The sequence below is a fragment of the Taudactylus pleione genome, unplaced genomic scaffold, assembly GCF_031769625.1.
Source record: "Taudactylus pleione unplaced genomic scaffold, aTauple2 ptg000016l, whole genome shotgun sequence".
Taxonomy (NCBI): Eukaryota; Metazoa; Chordata; class Amphibia; order Anura; family Myobatrachidae; genus Taudactylus; species Taudactylus pleione.
The window spans coordinates 37,771,138-37,786,888 of NW_028284418.1; the positions used below are offsets into that span (position 1 = coordinate 37,771,138).

General features: G+C 43.1%; 1 protein-coding gene across 3 annotated transcripts in view; it reads right to left on the reverse strand.

The window, feature by feature from the left end:
• Window positions 1-15,751, reverse strand: part of PALD1 (phosphatase domain containing paladin 1) — a 281,234-nt gene that overhangs the window by 87,908 nt on the left and 177,575 nt on the right. For all 3 annotated transcript variants that reach the window (XM_088475660.1, XM_088475665.1, XM_088475674.1), the window contains 4 exons: window positions 11,672-11,869; window positions 6,926-7,066; window positions 5,719-5,790; window positions 2,291-2,431 (listed from right to left, as the gene is read on the reverse strand). In XM_088475660.1, coding sequence (XP_088331786.1) covers window positions 2,291-2,431; window positions 5,719-5,790; window positions 6,926-7,066; window positions 11,672-11,869 — 552 coding nt within the window. The remainder of the gene's footprint in view (window positions 1-2,290; window positions 2,432-5,718; window positions 5,791-6,925; window positions 7,067-11,671; window positions 11,870-15,751) is intronic.

Here is a 15,751-nt window from a genome sequence, read left to right on the forward strand (position 1 = left end):
TGCCTATATTACATTGGGGCCTAGAAAGAGGCTTCTCCTCAGTGCAACTGGAAGAGACAAGATGCATGTCATTAAACTATAGAAGGAGAACCCACAGGTCCAAGCTGGTGTAAATGGTTGGGAGCCCTTTTACACAGTAAGGACTGTCCAAAAAAATACACCCTCACCCCCTTTATTCTCATTTTGTTCTACAAAGCTAAATCTCATTTTTACACTGCTCTTCAGAACTCTGAGCTTAGCAAGGAAAGCCTGTGGACTGGCCAATTCTTCTCTATGGCAAGTGCAGGTTTCAGGAGCCCTGTAAACAGTGTTCCCTGCAGCCCCATGCAATGTGGTGCTCCTGGTGTGCGGTCATTTGTCCTTTGTAAATGTGGCTCAGTGAAGACAGCCATTGTTAAACCCACGCTCTAGGAACCGGTGACGTTAACGAGGCATGAGGCACAGGATCAATGTCTACATTGTGTTTATATAATGGATATACTTTACATCATGGAGAGTACAGTGATGTTGTGGTTAGCATTGCTGCCTCAAAACACTGAAGTTATGACTCAAATCCCTGACTCAGAGGTGGGAGCAGACGCAGCTGAGTGTTATGCTGCAGTCATGTCTGCGCCTTTATGCTAACACCCGCTCCCATTGTCTTAAGACAGTGCATTTCCGTCAGTGTGCGTATATAGATACACCATAAAAACTTGCACCAGTCCTATGCCAGGTGCAGTTACTCCAAGCAAGTATGACCGCCTGTGTGAGAGGCTAAGCAACTTTGAACGCAGCCGCAATCAGCAACCAACCTGTGTTCTCCACTCCGTTACCTCCCAGAAATGCCAATTACATTTCCCAAACCCTGCCACCGATGCTGTGCTGCATCTCTGTGCGCCCATGTGTGAAGTGCCTCGGATACATCACAGGTCAACTACGCACATGTCAGCTCTGCATCCACCTCTGAATCAGGCCCTAAGGAGTTATCTGTGTGGAGTTTGTATGCTATAGAGTTTGGGTGGGTTTCCTCTTGGTGCTCTGGTTCCAATCCACACTCGAAAACACACTGGTAAGTTAATTAGCTATCAAAAAAATGAACCCTAATGTAAATGTGTGTCCATGTGGTAAGGAATGTAGATTGTAAGCTCCACTGGTGCAGGGACTGATGTGAATTACTAAATATTCTCTGTACAGCGCTGCAGAATGTGCTCTATATAAATAACTGTAAATAAATAACATTAAGTAGCATGATGCAATTGAATAGCCAATACATTTGGCTATAGTATTGCCTTGTTGTAAATATCTGTTTGACCACATATTCAACCAATACAAAACAAATTTGTATGTTGCAAAATTTCTATACTATATATAAATAGGGCTTGAATCATACAGATAGACTTTTTGCTGGTTTATTTGGCATAATTACTGACTGTACGGTGGCAAAAAGTCACAGACTATTATTACGTAGCCAGCAGGTTGCTGTTATGAGTACCGACCTTTAAGCATGGAGTGTAGGTAATTCTCACTCACTTACCGGTCACCATCACTCAATCTTGTACAATGATCCCCAGAATATGCCATTGCTTTACCTGTTGTTACTGACGCTCATGCATAAACCAATATCAGAGTGTTCTAGTGACTTCCGGATCTCTGGATACAGTAACTCCTATCTATCTCTGTTCTGTCACAGACATGCTCAATACAGTGACGCAGGAGGAAGCATAAAACTACCTTCTCACACACCTAAAAATCAAGTGGCCTATTTATGAAGGCTTTTGTTCATAAAATGATGTGGGAACAGCAGAGTCTGCATAATGTTATGAATTATTGCTATGTACTAACAGCCTAATTCAGACGATTTCACTGAAATCTCCTTCAAAAGGCGAATTACCACAGCAGACCAAAGTCCAAATTATTATCAAAGGGGACTACAGTATGACCCATGAACAGTAAAAAAAAAATCCAATACTTCTGCAACTTTTAATGCGTATGCCCCTAAATCTCCCAGTCTATACCATATAATACACCATCCTTGTTGAGATAGCATTGACACTGGCATTTTTAAATTACGGGAGAATGGAAACATTTTCAAGGATACACGAGTGACAAAACTTCACGTGGCAATCACCAGATTAAGTAATATATTCTTAAATATCTTATATGATATTTTGCATATACAAACTATATCTGAATTTGTGCTCATGTGTTTGTATTGTACAGATTTTTTTCAATTCGAGAATGAATTTGTAAACCGTGCATATATGTGGGTGAGCCACAAGATGGCGCTATTGTACGTAGGAGGACTACTCACCTGCCGGTAAGTGCTTATAATGATCTCTCGCAAGTGATAATGCATAGGAGTCATCGTTTCACTAACATGGTCAAGTGCCATATCCACTTCTTTCTTCATTTTGTGCCCATCAGGCAGTATCTGAACAATCTTCATGACTACCTGTAATATTAAATACATAAGAGATAACTAAGGTACAGTTACATTACATATACCACTGGACTGATCTAAGCATCACAACTGAAACCTTTAGATCTACATCAGAAGAAGGATGAAGGCTCCTCAAGTCACAGGAGATTAAACCGATCTGCAGTTTATTTGCATTGGAAAGCATCCGGAAATTCCATAGACTCTTAGGGGTAAATTTACTAAAGTGAGAGTTTTTAGAAGTGAGTTTTAAAAGTGATGTTACCCATAGCAACCAATCAGATTTTAGCTATTATCTTCTAGAAGGTGCTAGTTAAATGTTAGGTAGAATCTGAATGGTTGCTATAGGCAACATCACTTTTAAAACTCACTTATAAAAACTCTCACTTTAGTAAATTTACCCCCAACAGTATGAACTGAACGGTGAAAACTAATTTTTTCTTTAATTATAGTGTAACGATATATGACATGGAAAGCACATAAGTGTAGGACACAGATATTAGACAGGATGTAATTATCCCGGCTGTCGGGATGCTGGCACTCTGAATGCCAGCTCCGGAATCCCGACACCAGTCATAATCCCGGCGCCAGCATCCCAACGGTAAGTAGTGTGGTTAGGGGGAGGGTTACGGTTAGGCACTAGGGGGTGGATTATGGTTAGGCACTAGGGGAAGGGTTAAGTTTTGGCCTTAGGAACGGAGGATAGGTTTAGGGGTAGGGTTAGGATACTTACCGATATGTGTCGGTATACTAACCCTGTCGGGATGCCGGCGTCGGGATTCTGACCGACGGGATCCCAAGTGTTAGCATCCTGTACCCAACCCAATTGGACATGCCTGTGCGCTGTTTGTGAACCATTAGTTCACTTAAGTTAAAAATAACTTTGGGTCAATCTAAGATAAAATAATAAGAAAAAGAAAGTGAGAGACAAAAGCTAATAACATGTATAATGCAGTTAGTGCAGTAGTTCCCAAACGGTGTGCCACGGCCCCAGGACACTTGCAGGGGTGCCTCAGGTTGGTTGTCCAGCACCAAATAAAATTATTTATGGTCAATGTAATGTAAATATGTGGACAAGAAGAAGCACAAACCTGTCACCCACTACACAACTGACCCAAATAATGACAGGATGACAGGTAAGCACAATTTACTTCACTTTACTACAATTTTCTGAATTTCTCAATAACAAACTTTTGGCTTAGGGGTGCTGTGAGAACAATGCTGACACTCTAGGGCGCCGTGATGCTAAAAAGTTTGTGAACCACTGAGTTACTGCATCCAGACGCCCCCTAGTGGTGACCACTGTAACATCTTAATAGAAATAAAACCATAGTCACATAAATCAGAGTATATTAGCTGGAATGAGATTTGAGTAGAGCAGTACTATGGTAGAAAAAATAAGGAAATTTTATTCAAAAATAAAACAAACACTTTAAGTGTTTTTAGAAAGAAAATGTGCATGAAAGAACTAATAAAGGTCATGGGACATAGTAGTCAGCACTTTGTAGTAGCTACAGCAGAGCTTTAATAAAGACACTGAGGGAAGTTGGGGGGAACATAATTTTCCTCACGTAAGCTAGAAAACTGAAGCGCAACGTGTGTGTTTTACGGCTACTTTCTGTAAGGAGCCCGTGGGAGGTCCTATTGCGGCCTGCCGCACGTCTCCACTGGGCAGTATCCTTACAGCAGTAAATAGCACCTGGCACTGGATCAAGTTAAATACGATGTGAGATTGTAAGATGTGGATTTGTCCCTGTGCATGCGGACATGGAATCCTCAGCCACAAATTCTCCATCAAGTGTGTGGCAGGAAAATGTCTGGCAATAGTTAAAATAGCCTGTTTTAAGAAGGTATTTCCCCTTTTGATAATTATGGAGTTCATGACCCTCATCATGTGCCACTTAAAGGAATATGCTCTACTGAATTCTCAACCAGGCAAATTCAATATCAGAGAAGTAACATGGTTGTGCAAGAAACATATCTATAATCCTAAAACTAACTAACAGGATCCAGTTCCATGCTTATATGTCTTATGGTTATTAAGAACTATCAGTTGGCCTGGAATGGTTTTTCCATTCTATTGTTTAAATGGGTGTTAATTTGCTTCGTATTTTTTTTATGTTGTGTCTTTTTACAAATATTTGAAATAGCTAGAGTCATTTCATGCAGAGGCACATTTTACAAATATATTGTAGCTGACTCAAAAGTAATTGGATAGTCTAACTTTTGGGTTTTAAACATTCTGATGTTCTGATTGGTCAGAGGTTGGTCTGGTACTGTACCTGTATCTATGTCTTTATTGGCCACAAGTCAGCACCGACTTTAAAGCTGCTGACACAGACAGCTTGTTTTGGAAAAAAATACACCAGGCACACAACCAAGGTAAACCAATACAATCTGATAACCTCCAATAACGGATGGCCTTTGTGCTGTTCTGGGAACCAGTGCTTTCGCCGTTATTGAACGTTTTTTGGTATAAAGATAAAAGAGGGCTCATTAGGCAAATAAAACCTATAACTACAATGTAAATCTGACCATCAATTCAGCTGGCCATACACCAGACCAACTTTCCTCCAACCATCCATCCAGTTGGTTGGTTGGAATGAAACTCCGGTAATGTATGGGAGCAAACGACAATCAGCAATTTTCTCCCAAACACCAGGAAACACAAAAAGATCGTTCAGGCAAGTTGGTTAGATCTGTTTGATTTATACAAATTGCCTGAACAACAGCTTCATCCGTTTTCCGGTGTTTGGGAGCAAATGGCTGATTGTCGTTTGCTCCCATACATTACCGGATTTTCATTCCAACCAACCAACTGGTTGGAGGAAAGGTGGTCTGGTGTATGGCCAGCTTTACAAGAGAAGCTGACTCTATGTTGTTGCATATACAAAATATACATGTATCTAGAAAACCAAACTAAATAACAAAATCTACTAAAAAAAAACTAGACAGGCGTTCATGGGTAAGGTGACATACTGACTGTATATCATGTCTGGTTAACACCAAGGCACTTTCCTAGCAGTTTTACAGTATATCATTTTTATTTGCTCCTTGCAAGAGTCTGAATAATAGAAACGACACATAAACCACGGGCTCGATTCCACAAAATCTTTTGTACTAGAGAATTTTAAATAAAAAAATGCAAGCAGCTTTTTAGTGGGGTTTATTACCATATGTGTAGAGCAATGAGAGCTTCGAACCATCCCTTAATGTAGATATTTTTTATTTAAAGTACCCGAAACCCTATAGTGTATGTCAGGAAGCTGAAAGAGAGCAATGATCTAGCGGGAGAGTCTTACCTCAAACTCTCCTTTGGTATACTTGGCATCTGGAACACTGACAATTTCATCCTCACTAATTTCAGGAATGCTCTGCAATAAAGATAGAGAGACAGTACGTGAAGGGAGCACACATTGCTTTGTCAATAAGCCAACTTTGCTCAGCCGCTCTATCGGGCCTCTTACACACACTCAGCCTGTAATTTCTCCGCTCACAGTGATGGGTATAATGATCAGGAAAATGTGTGCGATGGGGAAACATAAGCTACAAGGGCAGAAATATACATTGTGACAGTTGTGTTTGCAAAGTGCTTTCATTAGTGAAAATGCATTTACAACTATTGACTGTTGGATAGGATACAAGGGTTGATGCATGGGCATAACTACCACAGGTGCAAGGGGCGCAGCTGCTGAGGGGCCCATCTTCCTTGTCAAAGTTACATGTGTTATATACATTTTTCACCATTGGGTGGTACATAGGAACCCTTATAAACTTTTGCTATGGGGCCTTCAAATACCTAGTTACACCCCTGGGTTGATGTATCAAGCAGTGAAACGAGTGGGGAAGTGGACCAGTGGAAAAGTTGCCCATAGCAACCAATCAGAATCTGCCTAACATTTTATAGAATGTACTTGAAAAATGCTTTCCCAAAGTGGATTGGTTGCGATGGGCAACTTCTCCATTCTTTTCTCTGCTTGATACATTAACCCCTATATCTGATAATTACATAGTCAACCATGATACTATCACTGCATGGTGCTGCCCGACACATTGGGAGACCTTACAAATAAAATGTAATATTAATAATCTATATGATAATTGTTCAAGAACTGTCCCATCTGCAACATGCATATTCAGTGGGAGGTGAGCCGCCCCTCCAATAGCACCCACACCGAGGGAGATGGTACAGACCTAGTGCCACAGAAGAGAATGACCCAGCTGGCCACCAGGAACGTCTAAGTATGGGACTGGATGGAGCGGGGTTTGACAGAAGGAGGGGAGGCACGCATTAAGGAGCGCAGTGCTTGAGCGCGTGTGGGGATTGATGTGACGAGCAACAGTTAGCGCAGGGGGTGGAGCAGCGGAAAGAGGGGGCTAGGAACAGACAGAGCAGAGGGTAGACTGTGGCAATCAGGCGTGTGCTAGGTCCCTTTACTAGTAAATAATGAGAATGTTCATTTCATTAATAGACAGGTATTAAGTAAATTATATTGGTTTGGTACATACATTGAAATGCCAGAGGGTGAGTAATGCAATGACCATCGCCGTTGTTGTTCTCCCTTTGCCTCCGTGACAGTTGAATACAAAGGCTGCATTGGAGTCTTCAGCAAGTGTGCTCTTCATAGACTGCAGAATCATGTCAAAATCCTGCAACACAGACATGATGCTAATTCATATAGTGCAATCATCTGCATACAGCTGGCTCAGTATCACACAGAAGAGGACAATATCATACAGGTTCTAGATGAGGACCTAGGCAAGATACTGGTTCGGGCCCCCGATTCCCCCCTCTGTTTGTCAAAATGAGCAACATGAAAAAACAGATTAGAGTAATAAAGACACCAAAACATTCAAAGGGCCTAGATCTAGGATAGGCGATTGATGATCCGGCTCTATTCAGAATAACACTCTTAAAGAACTACGGCTGGGAACCACCTTGTTATAGAGACCCAATAATGATATCTTTACAGTACTCCATACCCCAGTCCGAAAACCCATATGGTAACGTGAGGAGCCCAGACTAGGCTAGGCTAGGCTAGGCTAGGCTATACTATATATATATATATATATATATATATATATACACACATATATACATATACACACATATATATATATACACGCACACACTTCATGATGATTTTGCCTATTGGAGCTCGATTCACTTCAACAGATATAAATGTTTCAGTTCTAAACTGAATTGGAGGGTGCTTTCATTCCATAGAATGATAGATTACCTTTATCTATCACTTACATGGGCATTATAAAGAGAAATACGAATAGAGGGCCAGATTCTGAGATTTACGCTACTGGAATCGCAGCAGCAGTCTATCTCAGAGATTGCAGGTGCTAAAATATGATAATGTCTCCAAAGCATAGCTGAGCATAGGAACACCCACTGCGCCTTCTCATATCCGTCCGACGATGTACAAAAGCGTTAACATTGGTAAAATCGACGCACATCGGGTAGCACGCAGCATGTAAGTCTAGTCTGATGAGCCGCAAACGCTGCAGCTCTCGTGCCATGCAGACAGCTCTCATGCTGCGGAGTAGTCGCAATGGCTAATTTATGCACACCCATAAAACTATGTTTAAATGGTCCAACATGCTTTTCTTACCACCCTCCATTGCTGACTACCTGTCACTCACATTGCGAGAAAATCCTGTGAGTGTAATCACGCAAACACAAGCCCAAACAATCACTCCATCTGCTTAAATATTGGCTTTGCCAAATCTCTGAATCAGACCCAGAGATCACAAAACATTTACACTTCTCCTGAATTACCGTAGTTACTTTTATACAAAGAGCGGAACCCAGAGAACCAGCCATTTACAAAATTGTATTGGAGAATTCTGCAGAGTCATTGGCTGATGACACCAGAAAGGAATCGGTATGTAATACCGCCAGGCGCATGGCCGGAAGTTCGATTCCTGGCAGCGTCAGGCCGACAGTGGAACAGATCCCGGCAGCGGCAGCCCGACAGCACTGGAAATCCCGACTGTCCCCAGGTAAGTATGAACTAACCTAACCTACCCCCCTAAACCTCCCTTAGGGGTGCCTAACCCTAACCTCCCCCCCCCCCCCCAAGTGCCTAAACCTAACTCCCCCCCGCGTTCCCCGCTGCCTAAACCTAAGTCCCCCGGGGGGTGCCTAACCCTAGCCTCCCCCCGGGGTGCCTAACCCTAAACCTCCCTACCCCTAGCCTAACCCTAACCTCCCAGGGGGGTGCCTAACCCTAAGTCCCCCCGGGAGCCCTAAACCTAACCCTCCCCCCCAGAACGGGATGCCGGGCGCCGGTCTCCCGGCATCGGTGACGCCAGTCATTTCACCCTCGCCGGGATATGACAGTTGGAAAGCCAGCTGTCGGTATAATGTCAACCGGCTTGCCGATTGCATCCCCACCAGAAATGTCTACGTTTCTCAGTGTTGAGGTAGTTATAGGGCAGACTCAATTAGTTCCATAATGTGAAGTTGCACAATAATAATCTGCGCATATTTCGTAACATTTCATCAGCATACATGGCCCTACACCATTACACCCCACTCTCTGCTCTTCGGAAAACACCTTTAGATACATTACTATTCTTTAGTAGGGGAGGATCAGAAGTACTTTACTATATTCTGACATTTTTATATTAAAATAAAGACTTTTAAAAAGTTATCATCAATTCTGGAGGAACAAACTAAAAGGTGAGATTTATTCCACTGTGATAACTTGGGGTAATTTGGCTCGGTAGACGGGTCAGTGGTGCAGTGCCTAGGTGCATAATAAAGGTGGTCAGCGGTGCAGTGCCTAGGGGCAGCTTTTTAGGTTTAAATGAAATAAATTGTGCTTTACGGTCAGCATTCAGAAACAAAAAAAAAGAAAAACACCTAGCCCCTCATTCAGGGCACTAACTCACTTCTTGAACCCTGACTAATATGGGAAGCTAGTCTGCAAATGTAATACAGTCTCTCTAAAGTCTCACAGATATAAACACAGCCTCCTTGGCTGCTATAGCTTCACACAAACAGTCTTAGAGATTTGTGGTCCTCCCTGTCTGACTGCAGGTATGAGCACTGGCATCCTGGCCCACACTGGCCTCTGTAGCTGCCACAGTCCTACTTGGACTATCTCCTCCAGCAGCCTGACTGGTCTGCCTCGTTAGCCTCACCTGAACGCTGTACACCAGGCAGCCTCGAGGTGGGGTCACACTTACTATTTATACCCTGTGTGGGCAGATCCCTCCAGCCCCTCACAGAATCAATGGCTTACTATCGTCCCCTAGCTTGGTATTACCACACCACTGAAATCCACGTAAATTAAATGTGATTCTTTCATTGAATAGCAAAAAGTCATGGCTGCAGGTTATTGCCCTGAAAAATACTGTGCAACTTAATGCTCAGCTAATTGAAGCCGTTCCTTACTGAGTGACAATGGTGAGGTCATTTCTCACTTTTATTCCTAATGTTTGGAATATTTTTTTTATTCCATGTTACTAGTCACCCGAGGTTCCACTTGGTCTCCAAAATTTTCAACAAACAAACTGGATCTACAAGTAACTAGTGCAGCACTGATCAGGTATACATGTATCTAGTAGTAATGCTTTGTATGGGAGGTTTGATCCAGGGTTCCCATGCATTTGAGAGGGCATTTCTGCAATGTAAGGAATCCCTGTTATATCACATGAAAACAACACTAGTATTGCCTATTATAATTGTAAAGTGTAAATGAATATATTTCAGCTATAGAAATAATTTACTAAACAATAAATAAGTGTGTAACTCATATCAAAACACAAAGAAGTCAATTCAATTAGGAGCGAGTTGGGTCTGGCGATCCATTTTCGCGGTGAATGCACACTGTGAATTACATTGGCAAGTCAATTCCAAACTCGCAATACATTTTTCCGGCAAATTCACATTTTGTTATGCATTGCCCCCTGAGCAGGTGATAAGGTAAGCAAAATCTTTATTATAAGGTAAACATGTCAGGACACAGGGCCTGATTCAGAGCTGAACGCTCTGACTAGAGCGCTCGCTCTGAATCAGGGCCCTCCTCCATGAAAATGGAGCGGCCTCCTGGCCGCTCATATAGCTGTAGGTGACCACCCACAGCATATGCGAGCGGCCAAAAAGATGGTCGCGATGGTCTTAACCATCGAGACCATCGGACTTGCGACAGAGACCCTGCGGTAGGGTCTCCCTGCTGCAAGCCCTGGAGTGATTTTGGCTCTATAAGAGCAAAAATCACTCCCACTGACATCACTAGTGATGTCAGTGGGGCCGGCTTCAGACGGTAGGCGTTCCCATGGGAACGCCTCCGTCTGGCAGGCACGCCCCCGGCACGCCCACCAAAGAGGGCATGCTGTCAATCAACATCGACAGCACGCCCCCTTTGGTGCGAGACCCGGAGCGATGGAAAGCCAGTCGCTCCCCGGGTCTCGCGCATGCGCACGACTGAGCTCCCTTCGTCGTGCACATGCGCAGTGGGGAACATCGACCTGCTTGTGAGCGTACTGACGCTCACTAGCGGGTCTGAATGACCCCCACAGTGCGGAACCTCTGGTACACCCATCCCAATTAATAAGAAATGCAAAAATCAGCCATTTCGCACCTTTTAAGAACCTCCAGCACTTTCCTTGTGGCCACTAGCAGCCTTCTATACATCTAAGGTGTCACTTTTTTGAGGCCCAGGATAATTTCCCCACTTTTTCATGCACTTCTACCAGGTCACTTACTGTAGAAAAGTTGTGTGACCTCGCCGACAGTGCCCATTTCTAATTGAAGCTCACATTTCGCGGGTGTGGGCATTGCCGTAATGTATGTGAGTTTTGTGATGCGAGTTTGATTTGATTTTGCAAATCTAACTGAATTAACCCAAAAGTATCTCATGTGTGAAAGGCAAATCTGTTTTCTTTTTAAACTGTGCACCTACAGGACCCGCCAGCAACGTTTCATGGTGCCTCTGCAAACTAGAAGTGGAGGGAGGATAAAGCATATTAAAAAAGAGCACTGCACAATAGTGTATAAGTATCAGAGCACCAACACTTTAGAAACAGATCTTCCATTAAATTAAGATTTTCCCACAAAGAGGATGATGGAGGCTTGATATGGTCACTCGGCGGTGAAAACAAATGCTCAGCCACACCAGACTATGATTAATGTCCTTTTATATATTTCTTTAGAAAGACTCAATGTTATGACAACGACACTTTCTCTTTTATTTGTGTACCCTATCAATTGCCATTTAGTAATTTCCTCCTGGTTACCTGTTCCCTGGGAGCGCAGAAATCAGGGATGGGGATTCTTCGGTACACCAGGCCCGGACATGTGCTCCTCTTCTGGTTAAATATTTCCTGCATTGTCTGACAGGATTTAAACATCTTCATTTGCTTCTCCTGTTCCAGGTAGACCTCCAGCCACTTTTGGGAGGTCAAGATATGACTCGCAATCGTGGCTTCTAATTTCTAAAAAAAGACGACAAGGCAATGGTAAATCACCGCACTGCAGCTGGTATTATTAGCAGAGATGTACAGTGGATGACCTGAAAATAATTTAGCGATACTAGAGCTCATGGAGAACTTTCACAAAACTACAGATCTTTTCAGACTGATTTTTATAGTTCTTATATTTTTCATATTTAAAAATTAATTATTAGAGAATTAAACATTAAAAAAACCACACACACAAACACACACATATATATATACATACATACATACATACATACATACATGCTGAGGAGGCAAAACAGCACATGTATCAAATATGAAATAAGTGAAGACAAATGGATACCCCCATGTCAAACTTAGGGCATGCACACACACAGGAGATTTCAATGTTCCCAGTGGATATTTTATCCTACAGATGTGTCCTCATACATTCTCGCAGCAGTCGCGCCAAAAAGCCCCTCTTGGTTCACCAGGTCCCGAGCGACTTTGCAAGCGCCGGACGAGTTTATTGCATCTTTTTTACCCTCAAATGTTTCTTAGATTTGATATGCCACACTATTTCTGTGTGTGACTGAGGGGTAAATTTATTAAAGTGAGAGTTTTTAAAATTGGAGATGTTGCCAATAGCAACCAGATTCTAGCTATTATCTTCTAGAATGTGCCAGTTAAATGTTAAGTAGAATTTGATTGGTTGCTATGGGCAACATCTCCAATTCTAAAAACTCTCACTTTAGTAAATTTACTCCTGTGTCTTTTCCACGCCAAGTTGCATTGTGCTTCATTTACAGACTCAGACACACACAGATATACAAGTGTCACATATCAAATGAACCAGTGTAGTCTCCTGGTGCGTCCTAGTTGCATCACCACGTAACTAAGATGCATTTCAGGCTAAAAAGACTCCCGGTACTAGCGAGTCGCACGGGACCTGGCGAGTCACTCACGCCAGGTATCTCGCACCACACGGTGTATTCAGGCTAGATGTATGAGGGACACATCTGTAACTTAAGAGGCCTATTAACTAAGCCTTGGATGGAGATAATATGAACGGAGATAGGAGCGGATTGGCTGGTACCTTAACTGTCATGTCACAGGCTGTGTTTGAAAAATGACAGTTAGGAGCTAGTTGGCTGGCACCTTATCTCAGTCAACTTTATCTTCATCCAAGGCTTAGTAAATAGACCCCCAAATCTTGTGAGTGCAATTTAGTGAGCACTTTATATGGTTCAGGAAACCACATTTGAAGAAAGCACCAACAACATGCAAGTGATCAGAGAACACTGAAAGGGGATGAAGGCAGCATATCCCTTTGCGGGATCGGTATGAAATACTGCTGTACCTTAGTCTGGTATACAATCGGGAAAGCCGGCTGCCGGATTCTAAACGCCTGTCATTTTCCCGACACCGGGAGACTGGCATCCCGATCGAAGGGATGCAGGACGCCGCGAGCGGACAGCCGCGGGGGGGAGGGTTAGATTTAGGGCACCCGGGGGGGACTTAGGGTTAGGCACCCCCCTGAGAGGGTTAGGCTAGGGGGAGGGAGGGTTAGGGTTAGGCACCCCTGGGGGCGACTTAGGGTTAGGCACCCCCCCGGGGGACTTAGGTGTAGGCAGCGGGGAAGGCGGGGGTTAGGGTTAGGCACTTAGAGGGGGGGATTAGGGTTAGGCACAGGGGGGGAGGTTAGGGTTAGGCACCTCTAAAGAGGGTTAGGGTAGTTTATACTTACCTTACCACGATCGGGATTTCCAGCGCTGTCGGGCTTCCGCTGCCGGGCTCTGCTGTTTTGCGGGGCTACTGCTGCCGGGATTTGAACTCTCGGCCATGCGGCAGCCGGGATATCATACCGATTCCCTTGGTCCAGATGCCGGAAGACCGGCAGCAGTGAAGATCCTGACAGCTCCAGAGGTAAGTATTTACTAACCCTATTCCCCCCCCTAACCCTCCTTTAGGGGTGCCTAACCTCCCACCCTAGTGCCTAACCCTAACCCCCCCCTTCCCCGCAGCCTAAACCTAAGTCTCCCGGGGGGGGGGGTGCGCCTAACCCTAACCTCCCCCCGGTGGGGCCTAACCTTAACCCCACCTTCCCCTAGCCTTAACCTAACCCTCCTGGGGGTGGGGGGGTTCTAACCCTAAGTGCCCCCTGGAGCCCAAAAACCTAACCCTCCCCCCCCCGGCAGCTGTCCGCACCTGGCTTACCTTTGTTCGGTATGCCTAGCGTCGGGCTCCCAGCATAAGTCTAATGACGGGCGTTGGGATTTTGACCCCTGTCATTAGTACCTTGCCGGGATTTGACAGTCGGGAAGCCGGTGGTCGGCATTTCGACCATCGGCTTCCTGACTGCATCCCCCCTTTGCACCGTGTTTATGATTTATATTGAGTTCACCCCAAATGCTTTCATGTACAGTAGTCATATCCTTCATTGTGTTTTATTTGAATTGTGGGTTAAACTGCTTTCAACAAGTGGTGAATGTGCTGAGCAGATGCTATATTACAAAGGTAAATTGAGAGAACGTAAGTGCGGAGGTATGTAAATGGATGGAACAAGCACAAAGTGCATTAGTTACTAATGGCAGACAAAAAGATGTCTCTGAAGACTTTGCATTCCCTCTGGTACTGAAATCTGTTCATCACGGACACACAACTGGGTGTTAAAAAGATGTCAAATGTAGATATCAAAATATCCAAACCGGTTTCTTCGTTCTGCACTTTGCCATGAAATGTTGTATGTTTGGCCCGACGAATATGACCTTAAGTCTACCCAGTGCTGGCACGAAGGAACGAAGAACCTGATTCAAGGTTCTTATGGTGCATACACTCGGTCAGATTTGTCAGATGAACGATTTTTACAATGATTTGAACAATTTAATCAATGATAAACGATTTCTGACTGGATTAAAATGAATTAAATCATTAAAATCTGACTGCAAACACATCAGATTTCAGAGATCATTATCTGACATGCGGGAACGCAAATCGTTCGTCGATGCATGCCCTACATGTCAAAGATATGAACAATTTTTATAATCGTAATCGTTCAGATCTGAAACAAAATCTGACCGTGTGTATGCAGCATTACACTCACAAAGCCCTCTTCCAAACATCTACCATTTATATCAAATACATCTGTAGATGCAAGTTTAGCAACTGAGATGAGACACTACCCTCTTGTGGTCTAAAGAGATACTGCCTTCTTGTAGTTTAAACTAGTAGATGTTGTATAGCATAAAATCTTTATATATACTATATTATATATATATATATATATATATATATATATACACATACATATACACACACACACACACACACACACACACACTGAGAAACAAAGGAAAAAAAATACATCTGCACACATCACATATAATGGAAAGGGTACACCATATTCGATATATTTCAATCAGTATTTAAGTTGGGGGTGCTGCCATTTAGACAAATATAAATATTTACTGAATTACCAAAGTAAAAAGGATGGAAATAAATATTTTGTATAGATTTATGGCGCACAAAGTTATTGCATGGGTATTTAAAAGACAAATCTTTATTGGGTATACATTAAAAGGAAATTGGTATGACGATACCAATGCCAGCGAAATAAAGGTTAAAATCAGCAAAGTGACAAAAAGTGAAAATATAGTGAATATCTGTGAAAAACTGAAATTTTTGTTGGTTTTTAATTTTTAATAAAATCGCAAAGGAATCCCGCCGTGTGTCTTCATTTATTCAACTGTTATTATTGTAAACAAATATGGTTGAGTAATCCTATGTTCACAATTAAATTAAATGATACTTTGGATAAGACACGGTGCTGCAGCATGAGAGAGCTCACTCCTGTCATAATTTGAATAGCAACATAGTGGCATAATATGCACGTGGAACACTATATTGTAGCAATCTGTC